At 33.0% G+C, this 21,712-nt stretch overlaps 1 protein-coding gene across 1 annotated transcript; it reads left to right on the top strand.

Moving 5' to 3' along the window:
* Positions 1-209: 209 nt before the first annotated feature.
* Positions 210-8,869, top strand: RYBP (ring and YY1 binding protein). The gene is made up of 3 exons (XM_085942778.1): positions 210-524; positions 3,486-3,857; positions 6,764-8,869. The coding sequence occupies exons 1-2, from the start codon at positions 389-391 to the stop codon at positions 3,848-3,850; spliced, it is 501 nt and encodes a 166-aa protein (XP_085798904.1). The 5' UTR covers positions 210-388; the 3' UTR covers positions 3,851-3,857; positions 6,764-8,869.
* The last annotated feature ends 12,843 nt before the right edge of the window (positions 8,870-21,712 follow it).

Genomic DNA, 21,712 nt, shown 5'->3' with positions numbered 1-21,712 from the left:
ATTACATTCTATTTAAATATATACGTATTATTATGTAGATAGGAACATAGGTATAATATTAAATAAAAATTTAAAATAAATTTTTCCTTTACATAATTATGTAAGAAAGTTTTGTAGGACCATTATTTTATTTTTCAAACATCGAATGTCGATGTCGGTAAAACAGGCCGCGATATATTCCGTAAATGCGGCTGCCAAAATATCTGTCATGGCGTCCTTACTTGCATGTTGATAGTGGTATAATCGGTGTTTTCGTATATTTAGAGTTGAAAAATGCTTTCGCCGTGTTCACACTAAAATCGTATTATCATGCGATATATTAGGGAGTAATATAGCTTTAAAAAATACTTTATTCGTGTTGGCAACGCGGTGAAATAAATTCTTAAAAATGGATAAGAAAAATTCTATGCGCCGTGCTAAGCGCCAGTCAAAAGTATTAGAAGACAATTTTTGGGATTGCAGTGTTTGTACATATAGAAATACAGCCGAAGCTTTCAAATGTTTAATGTGCGATGTAAGAAAAGGTAAATATAAATATTTAAACATTATGGTTTGTTGTTTTACAGAATTTTTCAGGTTATGTTTGTTGTCAAACATTTTTGTTTTTCGATTAATTTCATCAATAAATCGTGTTAGCGTCGAACTAAAATCATTGAAAATACTACAAAAGACATACATAATGTATTCTATTCAAGTTATTTGTCTTACATGGGTGAATAATGTGTTAAGTGTGGAATTTATAAGTAATTGTCAAAATGTGTGCGAAGTAATTTGTATAATATGTAGATATCTGAGAAAAATGGTGTAAAAAATCAATAGATTCATGAAAAAAAGGCAGTATTATTAACTTTTTACTATTTAATCTTACGAATATGCAGTTTTTAAAACAAATATATTATAATAATCGATAACAAACAATATCAAAATGATAAATAGGTATATCACTTTTCGGCTGCTATGTTATCTCCCTTCAATTAAATAAACGAAGATGTATTCATTAAGTATTGTATTTCTGTATGTATTTCATTGTTTAATAATATTTCTATGCACATTGTTCTAAAATGCATTGAATATTGGATTGAGATTGAAAGTTCAACAACTTGGTCGATTGTATTTTAAAAATACAGAAGTCTCGAACGATTTCGTCATGCTTTGAGTTCTTACTCTTATTTCTCTCTCGCTTCAATTCCATATAAAGAAAAGAGACGAATATTTTTTTCTATTTAAAAGCTAACGTGAAACAGGCGTGAAATGTTTCACTAAAAGCTTTCCACTCGATTTTTTGTTTGGTCAGTCCGTTTCGCTAATTTTTTTTACGAAAGAATGCGTGCGTAGGTGTTCGAAGGTTTGAACGGATTTCCGGCTTACATACCGCGACATTCTTTGCAAATTTATAAAGTTTGATGATAAATTTTATTGCAACCGGTGCATTAACCCCTTGCACATTTTATGACAAATGATTTTACCATGTAAATAATGTAATTATTATTTATCTTGTAAGTAGGTGTATTGATATTATTTATGGTATAATTTAATTGTTTATTAAGTTCGTTACTGGTAACTTGATAGGTAGGTACCTACGTACCTATAATAGAATTTTTCAACATAACAGTTGGCACGTTTATTTAGATAAACAAATAATCTATTCTACGGATAATCAATATTCCCGGTTAATCAAAGACATCGATGAAAATATGTATTCCAAATTACCCTTTTAACATAGGTAGGTATACCTACCTTTTTAAAAATGAATTTCACTCTTTGTGTTGAACGTATAGGTATACGTAGATTACAAAATTAATATTGCAATCTCGCTGTCAGGAGATGACTCGTCACCCATCCGTAAAAACATATCAATAATAGTGGATCACTACTTAGCACTTTTTGGCAGGGCTACCACAGACATGGTTCTATTCAAATGCGTAAAAAGTATTTTTCCCATCGTATTAAATTTACTATTGCATTTAGACTTTATTTATTATTGTTAGACGTATGTATCTACTATGATAAAAATAGATAAATCACGATAAATTTCCCGCCCAGTTCCCGGTAAACTGAGAGTCACAAAGTTGTGGTAAGTAATGTTTTTGCGTTTCAAATGTAAAGTATTTTTTAATCTTGGTTTATTTTTCCATTTCATTATCTTTTGAAATTAGAACCAAATGCCCATTTTTATTAGCCGTTATAATACTTATTCAATTATTGTTTATCGCAATACGTAGGTACCTATAAGCAAAATAAAATTATCGGATTTTTGTATAATTAAAATTTAATTTAGGGGTATGTAAATCATAAAATTTTTTTGTTTAGTTTTTGCAGGTTTTGGGTGTTATGATAAATATGTACAATAATATATTGTATAAAATTATACACTGAATGCATTTTTTTGATAATTTTTGACCATTGTGGTTTTTTTGTTTAGATATGTAGGTAGTAGGTATACGCCTCATTTAACCCCATTTTAAATAAAACTGAAATAAGTAACCATTTAGGTATGTTGTGGTATAGGTATAGGTATGTATACCAACCTAACTTGGGATAATTTTGCAATGGTAATAGATAAAAAAGAAATCCTGCATTTTTTTTAACCCAATCACTTAACCCTTAAAGCTTAAATCTGTCACTGATTATAATAGGTAACTATTTTATGATGTTGTCAACTTTTCACTGTGTGTACACGACTTTAGGTAGGTACCTACTTACCTACATCTCGCATAACGAATTTTTGTCCAAAATTCCGTCCACAAATTCATATTTCCGAACGTCGTTATAAGTTACCATACGCGTGTGTGAGAATGCTGAGGCGTGTTCTAACGGCGCCGTTAACGAGCCGTTTAGGGCCGTTACGCGTTGGATCGTTTTCGCCACAACAATATTGTATTATTGATGCCCGAAATAATTAGTTTTTTTTCTCTGCGCCGCAAAATTGAATCAAATATTATTATTTATACTTCACTAGGTTTCGTATTTATGGTGAATTTAATTTAATACGTATATGCCATGTTTTGCCCAACTACTCACAACTCTAGCTCGCTGAGCTTGTCCTTGTGTTTCTCATATCCTCTCATCCATTGGCTCGCAAACTGTTTTAAGATAGTCGTTTCTGCAAGAATCACCTCCAGTCTAAAATCCAGACGACAGGGTTCAGCTCAGTGCCAACTGTATGTTGTATGGTACCACTTGCCCAGTATATGGATGTGGCGCTGATTCTTAGGTGGGTTTGAAACGTGTTTGATAATAAATTTAAGAAAATCTGATCGACTGAAAAAGCTGCGTTCTCAATATCTGTGTATGCTACATTTCGCCCTTTATTTTACTTCACCGATGAATACAATTTTAATACGTGAGCTTATATTATATTATTATTTATAATTTTTGTAATTACTGTGTTAAGATTAGGTATGTTTTATAAATAAAACATTATCTATCGCCACACACCCAACATGATTTTCTAGAGGTTTATTTCTGTCTTGTCTCTCGTTCAGGAACATCGACGCGAAAGCCTCGAATGAACCAGGCCCTCGTCGCTCAACAGCAAGCTGGGGCGACCGGACCCGGCGGTCCAAACTCAACAGGCAGCGTCGTCCCGAATTCCAACTCCTCGAGTAACAGCGGCAAGAGACGCGCCGGGAGCGGATCCGGAAAGGCCAATAGCAGTAGCTCTGGAGTCACTTCAAGAAGACGGTCTGGCGGGCCTCCTAGATTCAGGGACATCGACAGGTCCAGCGGGCAGACCAGGGAGGTCACCGTTAACAGTGTCACAGTCGTGATAACAGAGTACAGACGGAGGACGCCGGCGAGCGTCGCGGCTGCTGCCACGAGCGACGAGTCCAGCGACGCTAGACCCTGAACGATTGGTAACTTTTGTTGTTTGATGCTATTTCTAACTATTGGTTCATTAATCTAGATGACAGTAAACGTCCCTATAGAGCAGGAAAAAATACAAAATAATCGTAAGGCTTTAACAATACCGCAGAATATGGAAGCGACAAAGATGCTGCTGCTTTGTGCAACAACCTACAAGGGCGTCTAAGAATTTTTCACTCCCATGAAATTAATCTTCAGAAATCGTTCGAACCACAAAGACAGCACACAAGTCACTTTAATGAAAAGAAATTGTTTTTTTTTTATGAAACAACACAACCTTTAAATGAAACAACACAATTTTTCCTAAACCTGATGTGGATATGTTTTGACGAAATACTCCAAATCTTCAATCCTTTAAATCGTCAAGTTTAAATTTGATATGACGTGTGCTATTCTCGATAGTACAGCGTACCTACATCATATTATTGTGTTGCATTTTTTTTTTTTTTATTAATTTTTGTCCTTGATAGAAGTTTGATATGCCTAGTCCAGGCCAAGATAATCGGTTCGGTGAACAATAATAAATTATTAAACGTTGTACATCTCTACAACTGTTCTAAAGTTAACATTTAATATGGTCTATAGTATGGTCAAGTGTCAGTGTATTTTTTGTTTTCTGACGCGGCTGGAAAACAGTGTTCATGTAACTACAAATTTTCTAGATCTGGACTAGGCTTTATCTGAAGTTTCAATTAAAATTTTCTCAAAAATACTCGTCTTAGGATTTGGGTAATTTATTAAGTTGGCCTTGAGAATTGAAAATATGATTTTTTTACATGTGGTCCATAATATCTGGTCTCTACTAGTTAATATAAAAAGGTCGCGTCAAAGTTGTTTGTGTCAATAAACTTGCTCGACGACTCGATCGACTCATATTTCATATTAATTTCATCAGGGCTGTCGAAGACATAAATCATAAATATTTATAATTTTAAATTTTTATTTGTAATATATATATTATTTAAATTTTGTGCATCTAATGCCGGGTCCACACTGGCAACAAGTTGCTGGCAACCTCGTTAGATTTTACGATAATTATCGTAAAATTTCTTAAGCAATTATGGTAAGTATCGTAAAATTTAATGAGGTTGCCAGCAACTTGTTGCCAGTGTGGAAATGGCTTAATATCCACTGTGGTTCACGTAGTGGCATGGACCTGGGGTTAACTAATTCAGGAAGTCAACACCCATGATAGAATTTTTTCCAGTTTTGGTTGCATTATATTCCAAAACTCTTCTGTAAAAATCGTTTCCGATTTTATAAATGGAAATTTCTCGGTGTACATAGTACACAAACCTGGGAATAAAAAAAGACAAGAAGGAACATACTGATTCATCGCAGTAAAATCTGGCAATCAAATTCGCCATTTTGAAAAGCGACAAATATCACGTGGTCTGCACGTGTGCGGCAAACTTCGAATGTGTTTGTAATTTTGTGTATTTTATGTTTGTGTATCACGCATTGTCGGCCATATTTGCCGGCCTTTCTGATTGCCGTGATTTGTACACATCTTCCTTCCTATCTTTTTTTATTCGTAGAAACAAACAGTATTTTTTATTAGTTATATGAAGTTGGCCTTGAATCTGTAATAAAATAATACACAATTAAAAGATTTTGAAATTGAAAAAAACACATTTCCAAGCTTTCAGCCGTGCTCACTCATGAATGTCATTCGTCATTTAGATAAGTATATACACATTTTAATGTTATCTTGCAAAGTGCGAAGGTAATGTTTTCAAATAATTGATATGGATTAATTATACCATCGTATTATTTTCTCGAAATCATAAAAATACTATAATAGTATTTGAGTATCAACCTATGTTCAATTTGAATTGGGTTATAATATTAATATACCCGTATATATATCAATAGTATGTTTGCTACAAAATCCACCCAAGTTATCAGTACGTACTTGCACAGGTTTGATTAAAAACTATGATGAAATTAACATTTTAAAAATGTTAATTAATAATATTATTTTGATAGCCCTGTTTTCTGATCGGCGTACATCTTGCAGGTATTTATAAAATAATAGTAATGTTCAGCGGCAGACAATATCAATAATAATAATAATGTTTCTTGAAATAAAATCTCCGATGATTAGTGATTTTTGCGAAAAGATCGATTTAAATTAACGTACTTACGACGCTGAGGTCCTTTTTATACTAAATTATATTTGAATGTCGAGCTCTTCAGCCCCCCCCTTAAGGAGAAAATTCCACGACTGGTGTACTTTACATATTATTTTCCCGCTGATGGTTGGTATAATAATTAATGTTGACACGAATTAAAGAATGAGGAATAATGTCATGATTTGAGCATAAATATTTCCCAAATATACATGTCGTGGAAACAGGGTACAATAATATTCGCCAATGCACAATAATTTATTATTAGTAGATAGGTACATACATTAATTGTCAAGGTTACACCAGCCATAATAAATTATTATGTTTTTTCCCCTTATGTTGCGTTTAGTCACGTAGCGATCCCCGTAATGTGAATGTGGCACAGTGCCATGAACTTTACAATACTTAATAAATTTCACTCATACATAGTTAAAATTTCACGAACCTGGCAAGTAGCATGTAGTTTACACTTCATAACTTTGCACTCCGGCTCTACGATGAATGTGATTATATTCTAACAATATTATTTTTTTACATATTATACTTATTATTTATTTATTACTATTAATACATGCGAATAGTATTTGATCTAATTTTATCCAAGGTAGGTAATTGGGAAAAGAGATGTATCAGTGTATGTACTAAAAGTGCAAAGTTATAAAGCGTATAAGTACTTTACAAAGTTCCAAAATACTGTGCTGGTCAGTAAGTTCGAAAAATTTCAATAATAATATTTAATAACTTCTGTTTTTGTTTTATTTCAGATATTTACGGAGGATATCGTACTTGCTAAATAAATTAAGTAGGTGACTACTAGAAATAATAAATTATTATTTTCATACATGCCATGGAAATATTTAAAGGTTTAACACTGTAACATTATGGATCATTAGATTTTAATAGGACCAGAATAATGAATACCAAATAGTGCTTTTAGAACAGAGTTAACACACCCGTCGCTTTGTTCAGTGTATTATTTTAAGAGCAAAGACGTTATGTAATGTAATGATACAAATTTAATCATATTTCGTCCATATATAATTATATATATTGGGTAACCGGACAAAACAGAACATGAAGAAACAGAACGGTGACAAAACAGAACAGCCATCTCAATTTCGGCCGTCTAGGTCTTCTCTTGCCATCGGGGGTTGCTTACATAGCCCGCCTCTCAGGTATATCCTTCGGCATTCTATGCACGCCGATCCAACGCAGTCTCTTTTCGCCCCCATAAAGTGTGTATTACCATAGTATGTAACTCAAACTCGCTAAGCGACCAAAGTGGTCGAATTATGGTGTGTATATGCGGTTTCTTTCGATTCGCAAGGGCTAGGCGGGGTAATTTGTTTATTGACTGCGGTCGCTGTCCGATGTCTGATCCGTGGCAGCGGTGCTTTAGCCGGATCGCACATGCAAACTCGTCTCATCTGCAACACGTCGAATTTTTCAATGTCAATTTGCTGTCGTATGCAACAAATTTGGAAGCATGCAGCATGAATGTCGCTTGTGTGCAGATCAAAACGTCGCCGCTGCCTAGATAAAGTAGTAGGTATTATGAAATTCATTTGGCGAAGCGTTTTCTCGCGCTATAGGCTATAAGAACTGATTATTTTTTGTATTTAATTTTTACACAATGACGAAGCGAGAGATACCACTGTAGGTACATTTTGTAGCTACATAGGTACATAATATGAAAATAATACACAAAATAATGTGATTTGTTTTTTAAAATTACTAAGGATAGAGCGAGACAATACTCATAATAGGTACATACTATAAATAGGTAGGTACTTACCTACATACTATTGTTTTGTTAATTATTATAATATCGTCACCTCAATACTACAACTAGATAACTCTGATTTGGTCATTGTTGGGAAATTGAAATTTAAACACTACTTGATTAACATAAATCTAGGCTATAATTATTATTTAAAATAAAAACGGAGAATTGTGCTTGTCTAATTGGGAATAATTAAATAATGTTCAACTGTATGAAAAAATATTGTAGATTTATTATTTTATTTATTTAATTTAGCGTTTATGGTTTTAAAGTTATTTTCAAACACAAAATTATGACAGTTCCAATTAACTTCTGACTTACCTAGTTTTATCATTTTGTAGAGAAGGAAAATGTAGAATCATATTCAATAGCTATCTCGAAAACAGTGAAAATCAAGTTATTTAGTTGTAGTTTGTTTGTACTTTCTATCATCTAAGTGTAGTACCTATGTAGTAAATTGAGGTGACGATATACCTACCTATACAATAATTCTTTTTGTATACCTACCTACCAGTGGCGAAGGGTGGAGGTAGGCTGTTAAGATCCGCCATAAATAGTGCACATTAAACTTTTTCAGACATACATATTTGTTTTCATTGAAATAAGACTACAATTTACAGATAATGTTGGTTAGATTTTAAAATTCAATTAAACCCCGAGAAACCAAGCCATAATAGATAATAGCCAAAAAATACATGTATATCTATAAAATATCTAAAATTATGCAATTAAATCATACATAACTTTGAGTATTTTATAGATACAATAATATTTTTTATTTATTATAGTTTGGTTTACGCAGGGCTTAATGAATTAAAAAAATGACCCAACAATATGTGTAACATGTAGTTTTAATCCAACGAAAACAAATAACTAAGATTGAAAAATTGTGCACAATTTTGTCGTATTGCCCAAATTAGACCAAATCTATTATGGTTTCGTTTAGGCAGGGCTTGATTGATTTTAAAAAATTAACTAACACCATCTGTAAATTGTAGTCTTAATTCAATAAAAACAAATACATATGACTAACATAGCTTAGTGTGCACCATTTATAGCGAATCTTAACAGCCTACCTCCACCCTTCGCCACTGCTACCTACCTAGTGTTAAAAACGCAAATGTAGTTATTATTTATTTATAGCATGAGTAAATAGTACCTAGGTATTTTAATTTATCATTAGGAAAATGGAAAATTAATAATGAATTTTGTAAGTCAATATGTTTTTAGATTATCTACTATATTATTTCAAATGATTTATATCTCATAATTACCAATAGAATTAATATATTAATATTATGTAGGCAATTTGTTACTTTCTAATGTTTTTGTATTTATTTTCTCATAATAAATTATAATTGAGGAGCTGGGTAGATGGAGGGCGTAATTGCTAAACTACATTTATAGTTTTGAGTAAAAACATGTAAGGACAAAGTGCAAAAATGTCGACTTTACGTTAAATCCAAATGACGTCGAAAGCCATGCATACATAGCATGACAGCCGCCAAGATCTTAGCAAAGCAAAATCGCGTTTCGTTAGGAAAATCGTAGCCATTTTTTAAACCCTGATTGGCCGATAATTATTAAAATATTTTTAATTGATATACGATGGTAAAAGTACTATAACTGCGTAATTTAGATTAGATTATTTTAAACTTAATTAATGGTTAATACGAACATTCAATAATTCAATGGCTTCTTTATGAGTAGTTAATTCTTAATTGAATAATTTGATGCATCACGAATACAGTATACCTGTCTTCATGATGTCAATAGTGTGGATGATACTTTAATAAGACGTATGTATTTTTTTTTGACCATGTCCGATTCTAATAAGATCATTTTGGACCTCCACAGGGTGGATGTTTGTTTTTACGAGAAATGTATGCTAGCCAATTGCTCAACATATTAGGTCCATACTCTGACTCCAAATACAAAACAATATGTGTATTTGCCAGACCCAAGATTCGAACCTGTAACCCACGACATTATAACCCGACGCTACTCGGCCATCGTGGGGTGGTGATTAATACTGCTAGTTTTTCGTGTAATTTTACTTTGTCGTATACAACTTTTTATTTAATTTCTAGTTAAAATATGACGTCTTTCAGATTTTCAGATTATCATGCACATACATACATTATCGGTTAATCAGTATTTAGTGATTATCGACATTCTATGCATCTTGGATTTAATTTACGCAAACAAGTCGCATCTGTAGGTATGTTTATCAACCTATCCATAGTTGTCAGATTCAAATGATTTTTGGTGACATGTTATAGAAGAAATCGATACTTCTAAAACACTCACCGTAGAACGCATTGCACTTACGCCCTTAAACTACCATGCTCGTCGATATTATTGTACATATTTTTAATTATTGAAATATTGGCTTGCCCAAAAATGTTTGGATGGTAGGTTATGTTTATACATAAGTAATTATTTTTGCCTTGTTTTCTCTCGAATAAGAATGTTATAAAAACAATACCCATTGAAAAGTCTGAAATCCAAAAAAAAGCAATGTTTAAGGATTCGATTATTTTTATATAAAACAAAAATAGGTAGGTACAAGATCAATAGTAATCATAATAATATTAATTTTGATAATACATAAATATTTACCTAATCTTCGCCATAATTGTGAGTACCTTACCTATAATTAGTAAATTCATTTCGATTTTCAACACGGATATAAGTACAAGATTCACTATAGATATAAGTACCATCATAATATATCGTCCGGTGTTCGAATTTAGAACTAAGCTCACCACAGCATAAAAATGTATTGAATGATTATATTGTAAAATGTTAGCATGTGGCGCCCTCACTCAGCAGACAACTTATACGGATGTGGATCTATCTATACCTATTACAAATTTAGTGCAGTGTAGTATTGAGTGTAGTGCTGTCTCGTTCTATCTATATTAATTCCTACATAGCATGCCCATAGCAGTATCTATAAACGTATATACCTACCAGAAACTTGTGTTTATTCTGCTCTTTTAAGTAATCCATGTCTTATATTGACAGAACCATTCAATGGCAATGCCTGATAATTCAATTTTTTGGTGAAGAAATGCTTTTCGTTTAGATATTATGTTCTTCCCTCTGCGAATTGATGAAAATTTGTTATTTTTTGTGCCCATGAGTGGATCCAAGAGAGTTTCCTTGCCATATGATAATTACTAGCTGGAACCATACCACTCGCGATGCAGCATGGCATGGCCAAAGTATGACAACTTCCTAAGTCCCCAACATTTCTTTGGTCTTTTTCATTCTCGACATTCATCATAACACTGTTTTCCCAGCTGATATGGAGCATGCCTCTGTACACGCACACTTTGAAAGTTTTCTGAGTGTCCACTCCCCACTTCGGACAGCCGGACCAAAAATACATAGCATAATATTATCATTCTCGTTTCCTCGTTTACGTCGGGACTCATAGTATCTTCTTCAGCAGTGTAAAAGTCGCCATGGCCTTCTAGACTTAGCATTCCAATTCAATTTCAACGGTACGGTCCCAGGTACGACTAACGGAACGTGCTATCTCCAAGGGCACTCCATTTAGGTACATACTTCCCACGTTCGTCTTATTATAATATTATCGATAGGGAATTTGCTTATACTCGTGAATCTCGTCTTGTAAACCATAATGTAATAAATCAATATCCCTAATCTAATATATTATTATGATTCGGATATTGTCCACTTTGTAGACCCCAGGGAACACAGCTGTTCTATGGTAGAACCGTATCACAATACATACCTACATATTATATTATATTGTAATATGGATACATAATTATTATTTTCCACTATATTTCATATGCAATCTTTTTTAGTTTCAATTTTTGACGTTAATACTAATTCTACACAATTGTGTATTCAATACTTTTGTGAACAACAAAATAATTGTCTACTTGCCAAATGAATTCATATTGTTTTTAGTTGTTAGTCTATCTGTACTGAATAATTATTGACAGCTGAGTAAACCAACTTACAATAAACGTCTTCTTAATAATTATTGTATCCATATATTATCAAAACGTAGTTTGGTTCAAAAGTGTTTTACAAGAACAGGACTATTACAATATTTAATCTTTTTTAGTTTAATTAATAATATTTATTGATTGTGAATTGTACATACTTTAAAAATCTTTTACTCTTCTAGAAAATTTTGTTTTTTTTTATATAGATAATATAATTACTTACCTACATGTCTGCCAGTTAATTATTATTTTTTATTTAATATTATATTGCACAAAAATAAAATTGTTAAGTATTTTTAAATCTGCTGTTTTTTTAGTAGGTATGAAAGGTTAATTTATGAATTTTGCGTGAATTAAGATCGACCATAAAATCATTAATATAAACTTACGCAGTTAAATTTTGTTTTGTAAAAAGTTATTAAAAAAAATACTTTTCCATTAGTAAGGAAATAATGTTTTTATGTCGGTCTTTTTTACTACCTATCGTGAAAACTTCTGAAAGGGATCAAAATAAAAATTAGTTTTAATGAAGAGACTTATTAAGTTATTTTGATGTTTAATAAAAATATAAAAAAATACACACGTACTTAATATCTGTGTTTTATTGCTTACTAAGTATACAGACTACCTGATCTCTAGGTAGGTATCATCCCCTGATAATTATCTTTACCCTTTCTAAAAGATGTTGAAGAATTAATACCTTCTCTATAAAATATATGTCCGATCCTAATAAGGAGATCATATTGGTCTCCACAAGAGTGGAGGTTTGTATTAACAGATTTTTTTTTTTTTTTTTTACGAGAAATGGATGTTAGCAACTAGCTCAACCCATTGAGTCCACACATTGACACACTAGACCCAGGATTTTAACCTGGGACCCACGACATTATAAGCCGACGCGTTAGCTGCCGGCCAGCTCGGGGCCGTAAGGTATTAATGGTGTAATTAGCTGCAATTCATTTCGCATTGTGGATTCAACTGTAGCAACCTTCGCACTGCTGTCGCCTTAATTTTCCAAAAATCGTAAGCATTTAAATATTCCGTTAAGCATGCCTGTCATATTCTATCAAATAATCTATGAAATCTTATGATAAGCAAAATGTTATTACATACGATATACGTGATCACAGAGTTGGGACGTATACTCTCATATTGATGACAGTATCATGTGCAGCGGAAGTTATCTATATGTAATAATGTAAACTACCTACATCTGCTTTTATTCAGACGACTTTGAATAATTCTAGTTCTAAATACTTAATTAAACAAGTAGGCATCTACGTCACGTAAATGTCGTATGTGAAGGACGTATTAGTTTCTTCTTTCATGAATAATAATTATTATTTTATTCTATAGGTTTGAGGTTTGACATGCTATCATAACGAGATTTGCGAGGTACCTTACTATCCTTACGATAAGTTTATAACCAGAGTTCCCGCCAAAATCAACGAGTCTGGAAATGACATAGAACTTTGTTTTTCATCAACTTAAACCAGTACTTACTAGGCATTGTCTAATTATAATTTACTTAGTGACAGAGCTTAGGCACTTTATAAAAAAAATAATGGATAATGTAACAATTATGTAAACCAGACATTATTGTGCATTTAATTGCATTACAAAATTCTGCTTCATAGAACTTTGAAAGAATCGTGATTGTTTTGCGAGCCTACAAAATAAAATTCTTCAAGGACAAGAGAAAGGACGTTTTGTATAAAATTATGATTTATGACTCAGGTCTTTTCTGCTGTCAAACATTTTATGAAGACATTGTCACCTCAACACTTTGTGCATCTATCTGAAGGTGTTTCAAGTTTAACCACTTTTATAATAATTATTTTTATTTAATTTATTTGTCGTCATTACCTACTGAGGATTGTGACCTAGATGTTTTAGCCATCAGCAAGCTTTCTGCGGGACTCGGCTTCATTTCATGCACGCCGTGGCACTCTTGATTTGGTTCGTCCGTTTGAAGAAAACTCCCCCTCTTAAATGGTGGTATACATTTTGTCACTTCGGGGCAACCGTTAAAAAAGGTGTGGATTTGAAAATGTTTTATTATTACTCTAAAACGGACAAAACACACAGTGATCATATTATAATATAACTACACACCAATAACTTACTTTAATTACGGAGGTTTTGAGAATAGATAGCTCGAAATACACCGACAATACTAACATTGCGAGACTAGCGCTTCCATCTCGCCTCAAATTATAATTATCGGTATCTATTGTGTTATAACTTAAAATAATAAAGATTAAATGACAATTACATATTACGTTGAAATTAAAAAAATACATTAATAATTTTCAATATCCTCCAATAAACAATATTCACTACAACACAAAACAATATTATTTATATAATAAAACTGACTACAATACTGTCAATCTTAATCAAGGGTATACGTCCAATTATTCTGAGCCTGTAGCGTACCTAAATATCTAAAAATTGGACATGGGCTCCATAGTAAAGTTCAATTACATTTTTTGATAAAGTGGTCGGACGTCCGTTAGTTACATCTGATTAGATGAGTGAGTATCAGGGCAGCGGATCGGCATGGACATAACGAAGCTGTAATGCGACTTATTGTTAATATGTCATGTGGTTTTGTTGCAGCCTAATCTAATCTACTTTTACATACATTTGAGATAAGTTAAAATAATTACAAATTAATTTAATAGTGTGTTTAATACTTTTTAGCTAATGTTTGATATCAAAATTAACACGCTAGTAATTATTTTCGTCTAAAGGCAACTGAAATACACTTACGACTACCTATTAATAATTAGACTTTTCATAGTTTTAATATAAACGGCGAGGAAGAAAATGTACAAGTAAGTATCAAGTTGGTATCACATAGCTTTTCTATAAAACACGAGAATGTGATAACAGTATATTGCAATAAGGGTGGTTTTGCAGATTACCGTCAGATGTGTGACCAACCACTTTAATATGCAGTGGCGATTCTCCCTTGAGAGCGTTGGAGCGGTGCACACCCACCCACTCAATTTATGCGAAAAGACTTTTTTTAAATGAGTATTTAATTTATATTTGATTAATTAAAAGTGTTCTGATCTATTACCGTAGTCATTAATTCATATACAAAAACAAATTCTAATATGTGTTTTTAACCGGCTATTGTTGATGTGAGCGATATTCGCCATCGCTCGACCAAAGCGCCCAGTAATCTAATTTCGATTTCTTTGCAATGAGAAAGAGCGTCGTCTGGCGCGTGGAACAGCAATACGTAAATATTTTTTCTACGTGCTCGGGAGCGACAGTTCAAGTCGCTCTCGGCCCGAACGCAGATTCATCGGTTTTAAAACAATACATCCCGTATCACACGTACAATTATTGTATGACAATTTTTATTCAATATTATTATAAAAATAAATTCTTTTCACAGTACGCATTTAAATTTCTGCACATGTTGACAACATTTCTCAAATTTAGGCGAAGTACAATTTAAAAATAAACTTCAAGTTTTTTTTCAGTTTGATAACTAAATTCACAATGTTTATCAATTATGATATCTCTTCAAACTACCTCTGTAATACGTCTGACTTTTGAGATAAAAATAAACTCAAAAATGAATTGTCTGTTATTTACAGCTTGGATAATTTTTATAATGCTGATGGCGCCTCAGCATTATAAAACATTTTAATCGAAAAAAATCTCATTGACACATTTACGGAAACGGTTTTACTATTAAATTTAATTTTTACTATTCCGATGACATCAGTGGAAAGCGAAAGATGTTTTTTCACACTCAAACGGATCAAGTGTTTTAGTAGAAACACCATCGCGCAATCAAGATTGAACGCATTATGTATGCTCAGTATCGAAAAAAGAATGATACAAGAGATTCCTGACTTCAACAAACGCGTAATTGAAAAATTTGTGTCGATGAAAAACAGAAGAATGGATTTCTCATACAAATGAACAATAAATCCCGGTCACTGCCAGATACGAGATATTTCGGTACTACTAATAATTCGGTCAAAACAAAATAGTTTGTGTTAAAGTTTAAAATCCATTTTTTTTCAAGAAAAACTGTTTTTAGAGGTACAACAAATAATAAATAGTGAGTTATTTATTATTTCTTTTAAATGTACTAAATTAAAAAAACCAATAGTTTTTTTTTTTGATTTTTTGGTGAAGTTTTGATGAAGGCAAATGCCTTTTTACGGCAGTCAAAAGGTGAAAAAAGTGAACTCCCAGTAAAATAACTCACCGGTCGCCACTGTATGTAGGTATTGTTTTTATGCATGCACGGGTATATATTTATTATACCAAAGAAGAAAAGAGGGTTCTCGTCTATTTAATGGAAGCCAGCGTCAAACAAATTTTGCAAATAGCCGATATATTAGATCATTTGTTAGGTTAGGTTTATCATTCTTGAATAAATTCATGAATTTTGCCGAAAACGGCTATGAAAATTGCTGCTGTTCCCGGCTGGTTTCCAGTAAACAGACTTGTACCGAAGAAGGTAATATAGCATCAAGGTGAATTCAAAATGCTTAAGTATTACAGATTTTTTTAAATTTTAATTCGTTTTATTCAATACAAGTCTGGAGCATAGATCAATATTTAAAAATGTGGCATATTTTAGTGTGCCTGTGGAAATTTTCGGAATTGGTTAAAATTCTAGAAACTATTTCACAATAATTGTTTGTATGGAAACACTGCATCTACTTTTTTTTATAACGTCATCAAAGAGAATTCCTAACCGAACTTAAATAATCTGGAAACTACAGAAACATACATTATTGAAGAAAATTTACCGAAAGCACTATAACTCAACCATTGTTATCGATGGAATCATCAATCTCACCGAAAGTATGTACCTGATGTGTGATGTGACTGTATTTTATAATTTTTAATTAAGGTATACGTACTACACTTGATTAAAACTTCCACTTAGATAGTAATGTAATTTTTATAAACTATTATTTAATTAACTGAATGATAGATTTTGAACTACCCTAGTAGAGTAGAGGTAAGTATTTCCATCCATTGTATTGGAAATTAATAAATTGGTTCGCGAGCCGCCAAAGAGGCCGACGTTTAACTAAAATTTTCAACTTTACGCTGCAATAGTGGATAAGTTATTGTCGTTTTATTGCCTTGTAAAACAATTTAAATGCACCGTCAACAATAAATGCATTAAAATGTTTTTAGCATTACTTCTATGAATAGGTGCACTTCTAAAGGAAAACCTCTATTTTAGTTTCAGGCTATTTCAACAATCGGCATGCGAGTCCGCAAATTTAAATTTTATTGACAAAAATATGTTAACTGAAATTCAATTATCCGGTTTCTTTTATTTTGTTAACTGTCAATTCATGGTGGAACTGCATTGTATTGTTGTTTTTATTTAATAAAAGGCAATTTTTTTTATAGTACTTATTCCACTTTAAAGTGGATTATCCGGATTATAATACTATAATATAGGTAGGTAGGTATACATGGAATGTACCTATACAATATCAGAATAAAAAATGGCTATTTTTCCAGGGGTTTAATGTAGATAAAGTTCAGTTTTTGATGATAAGATAACATCTGGCTTTGCGGAAAGAAAAAAACAATAATGATGTGCTCACATAACTTTTCAAATTGACCCTTATTATAATACAAGTAAATATCGTCGCCGAGCGGTTACCGCTTCGTATTTTGTCGTAGGTCCCAGGCTCGAATCCTGGGTCAGTCAAATTCACACGTTATTTAAATTTGTGTTTGGACCCATAGTATGGACCTAATAGATTGAGCAAATGGCTAACGCAAAAAAAACTTTTTAATTGAATTTAAAAAACCAGCACTATCTGCATTTTTTATTCTTAGTTCAATGAAAACAAATATCGAACTCAAATATCATATATATAAATCAAATCAAAATATGCACTGTTTATGTCAGATATTAATAGACTACATTCACTCCTCGCCTAGGTATTATAATCCCATAATAATTATCAGATTATCATAAATTATATAGGTACTTGTTTAGGATATTAAGTGCAGGATCCCATAGACTTTTCGCATACATAATATGCGGAACGCATTCTGACAATTGGAATAGGTTCTAGGGATCACAAAGATATATAATGTCGATGTTGCCAGGCGATATTAGTGGTCAACTTTTTTTTATTGAGGTTTTCATTTTTTTTCTTATAACCCACCAAAAATTTTTATTTTTTCAAATGGGACGAACCGTTCTACGACCATGCCGATGGCATGGTGCAGTTATTGCATTTTCAATCAATCCCTGATTCGGTCTTGGTTTTATTGAAGAACTCAGAACAATTTTTGGTGGGTTATAAGAAAAAAAATTAAAACCTCAATAAAAAAAAGTGACCACTAATATCGCCTGGCAACATCGACGCTATATATCTTTGCGACCCCTTGAACCTATTCCAATTGTCAGAATACGTTCCGAATTGCGTTCCGCATATTATGTATACGAAAAGTCTATTGGATCCTGCATTAATTCCGGAGGCTTTGTATTTCTTGAATTTTATAGCATGAGTGACAACCTCGCATCAAATTCTTCGTCTATGACAGGGAACACAAAATGAATGGGAACTAGCTTACATAATATCCCACCGGGTATGGTATAACAGGCCACGGATCTCGAGTCTGAAAAAATATGGGGTAGGTACCTAAGTAATTCGTGTTAAAGATTACCTATGTTATTTTCAATAGTTACCTACGTCTATATAATAAATAGTATGCATTAAAGTTTGTGACGTAAGTGTAATGCGCATTTAATATTTGAGGAAAGTCGGTGTACTTCATTTTATTTGGGTTTTATGGCCTGGCCGTTATAAAGTACCCTGCTTCAAAACCTTGGTCTATGTTTATTATCTATGGTCCATGGCGATGATTTTTACAATTTTTTATCGTATTAATCTATTCTGTGGTAGTTATATGATATAATGTAGATAATATCTAGGCACTGTCTCAAAGAGAGATATTATTATATGTAGTTGAAAAGAATATAAGTAGATATATTATGATATATATTAATATATGTATTAGGTAAGTACATATTTGTTAAGATAATATCAAGATATCGCTAAAATAGCTGGTATCTAAGGATGGTGGATACTGTGTTGTACCTACTTATAGGTAGGCCGATGTTGAATTCCTCGTTTAGCGTTTTTTCTTATATACATAAGCGCTTGACGTAAACACAATTGGATAACTTTCCTCGTCGAAAATAGCGTCCGGCGAAAATGGCGGGCATCCAGAATAGCGGCTAGTGAAAATACCGGCGTCTCAGACACTGCCACTATAGTGCCGGGGGAAATTCCCGGCTATTTTTTTTATCGGGATTTCCTTTCCAAAACTTGGCAACACTCAAGTGCTGTGGAAAGGGGCCACTGCTCTCAAAACTGTGAGACAACTCTCCATAAATATTTTTTCTTGCGTCTTGTGTCCATGAATGCAAGATGTGTGAAATAAATTTATGAGGAGCGAGACAAACCAGAGAGAATTCTGGCCCACACCAACAATTCAAAGTGGCCAATCTCTATTTTGATATCTACTCCAAGCATATTAAATTAAAATTGACAGTGTTGTCAATAGTTTCATGACGTAGCAAAGATTTTTTGGCCAACGCTCTAGTTACTACTGGTTTACCGGTTAATTGTCGATCATAATAAGTATAATAACATAACAAAATACTTGAACCAGTGCAGTTTCCACGCCAATATTAGTCGTCCATTGATGCAATGCCTTCCCAAGCTTTTGTTTTACTCATAATGATTTTCTTTTCAAGAATATATAAAACGTATGTATATTTTTAGATAAACGAGTAATCTGGCGAAGAATTTGAAAGAAAATCTCGTACAAATCGAACAATACCAATTTCGCACCGCACGACAATGAACTTTACTAAGGTTTGTATCAAACTAAACTAAAAATAATTAATACCTCACCGTCCCTCCATCCATATCAACTCGTGAACTCATTGCTGATGGTAAAATTTACTTACTTTATAAATTATAATACTTATATGGGTACCTACAGTGACGTCCCGTGAGGCTAGGCAGATTGAGCGTCGCTTGGGGGCGGCAAATCGAGGAGAATCATTAGATATATAGGAATAGGTAGCTAAACTTAGTAATAACGGAAATATCTTTCCATTAAAAAATCAACTCGCTGGTTGGAAACATAATGTATTAATTTTCATAAAAGGTTTAACAGGACTGTAATTTTTTGTCAGGTTCGCGATGTCTAGTTTCCTTCCGTTGTATTTGGAGGTCACGTCCTTGATGACCAGCAATGACACGTGTAGATTTTTGAATTACCTATAGGTAGATACATACTTGCCTAATTTAAAATTTATCCAAATATTTTTGCCGGTCACTCGCGAGCTTTGGAAGTTGCCAGATGTATTTTTGAATGTATCTGAATCATTGATATATTACTGGATGAATCATATGCTTCTTAAAATGACGCCCGATTTTCAGCGAGTCGGCCTTTGTTAAAACTTACTGGGTAAGCCCGGTCTAGCTTGCATCTTACTCTAACTAATAGTCAGCGCATGACGACTTGCTCTGTCTGCTTTGCGTTGCAGCCACCCTTAGGTTCACTATTCCAAGAACGCAAATTTAGTTTTACAGCCAGGGCAATACGGGAATCCATGTTAACGGTCTTAACGCATTATACCTACAAGGAAATATTATAAGACGATATTCGTTATATCTTTTTGTGGTACATTTTTAAAATGACACTTGTATGGGAACTGCTCATCTAGTAGTATATCAATGATCTGAATTAATATTTGAAAAATTGAATTGAATTAATAAATGAAATTAGATTTAGTATCTAGTATATATTTTCTCGATAATGTATCAGCTATAGGTACAACACGTGGATGATGAAAAACATTGTAAGTACTTATAAAAAAATGAGGCAGCATTTTGGCGCTGCCTAGGGGCGGCATTTTCTCTAAGGACGTCACTGGGTACCTACGTCGGATTCTGTTTTAGAATAAAGTAGGTACCTGTAGGTATGTATCATTGGTTACAGTCCATTTTTTTCTCCCCCCCCCCTACCTTTTTCTTTTATTGACACTGATCTCATTCAGTACCATCCAACTAAGTAACTACCCTTCATTTATTGGGCAAGAACCAACATCTGGTGGTATTTTAACTAATGTTAATTTTTACTTTCTAATTTTAACATGTAGGTACCTAATAATAGTAAGATTTAGTTATATTTTATGTAGGTACTTTTCTGTATAAATTTGATTAGGTGTAAGATGGCAATATACCTTTACCTGAATGTTCTGCCAGTGAGCTATGTCTGAGAAGGTCACACTAGCGTTTGACACCAGGAGAGGACGTTGATTAGGTATATCGTCATTTGCTGTTACCTGACAGATCTTGCAGTTGTATACCCAAGTTCTTGTTTATTGGACTCGCCACCCCCTAGACATAACACTAGTACCTTGGCAATAGTTTCTAATAGGTTTAGAATTAAATTTGTTCGTGTCACCCTTTTCCCACGCGAAGCTATTGGTGTAATCTAGTTGCATATTTTTGTTTGATCAAATTTTTGTGAGTGCCATTACATCATTTTAGTAAAATAGAGATAATAGGTAGGTACAATAATTTAACGCAAGTGGTCGTTTTGCCATCTAAAATAATTTATTATGTGGTTTTGTTTGCCGATTCCACGATGTGCGATACATACATTGGTATATCAATGGATACGTACATATCTACACCGCTGACCGCCTGGAGAGGAGAAAACGAAAAAACCCTCTATGGTCTTACCATCATTTGCCTATTTCGTCCATAGCTAAATAGATTGAGAACCTCCCCCAGTTGGAATAACAATATGAAATTCCTCGAATTCTTGAGCAACCCCACTTCTCTCCCACTGAACACCAAACTTCAACCCGGCACCCCCTAAAATCCCTCCCCAAT

This window comes from Rhyacophila brunnea, unplaced genomic scaffold, assembly GCF_057557595.1.
Source record: "Rhyacophila brunnea isolate RB1 unplaced genomic scaffold, BYU_Rbru_1.0 scaffold_15, whole genome shotgun sequence".
Taxonomy (NCBI): Eukaryota; Metazoa; Arthropoda; class Insecta; order Trichoptera; family Rhyacophilidae; genus Rhyacophila; species Rhyacophila brunnea.
Note: the sequence above shows the minus strand (reverse complement) of the source record. Positions and strands in the feature narration are given on the sequence as shown.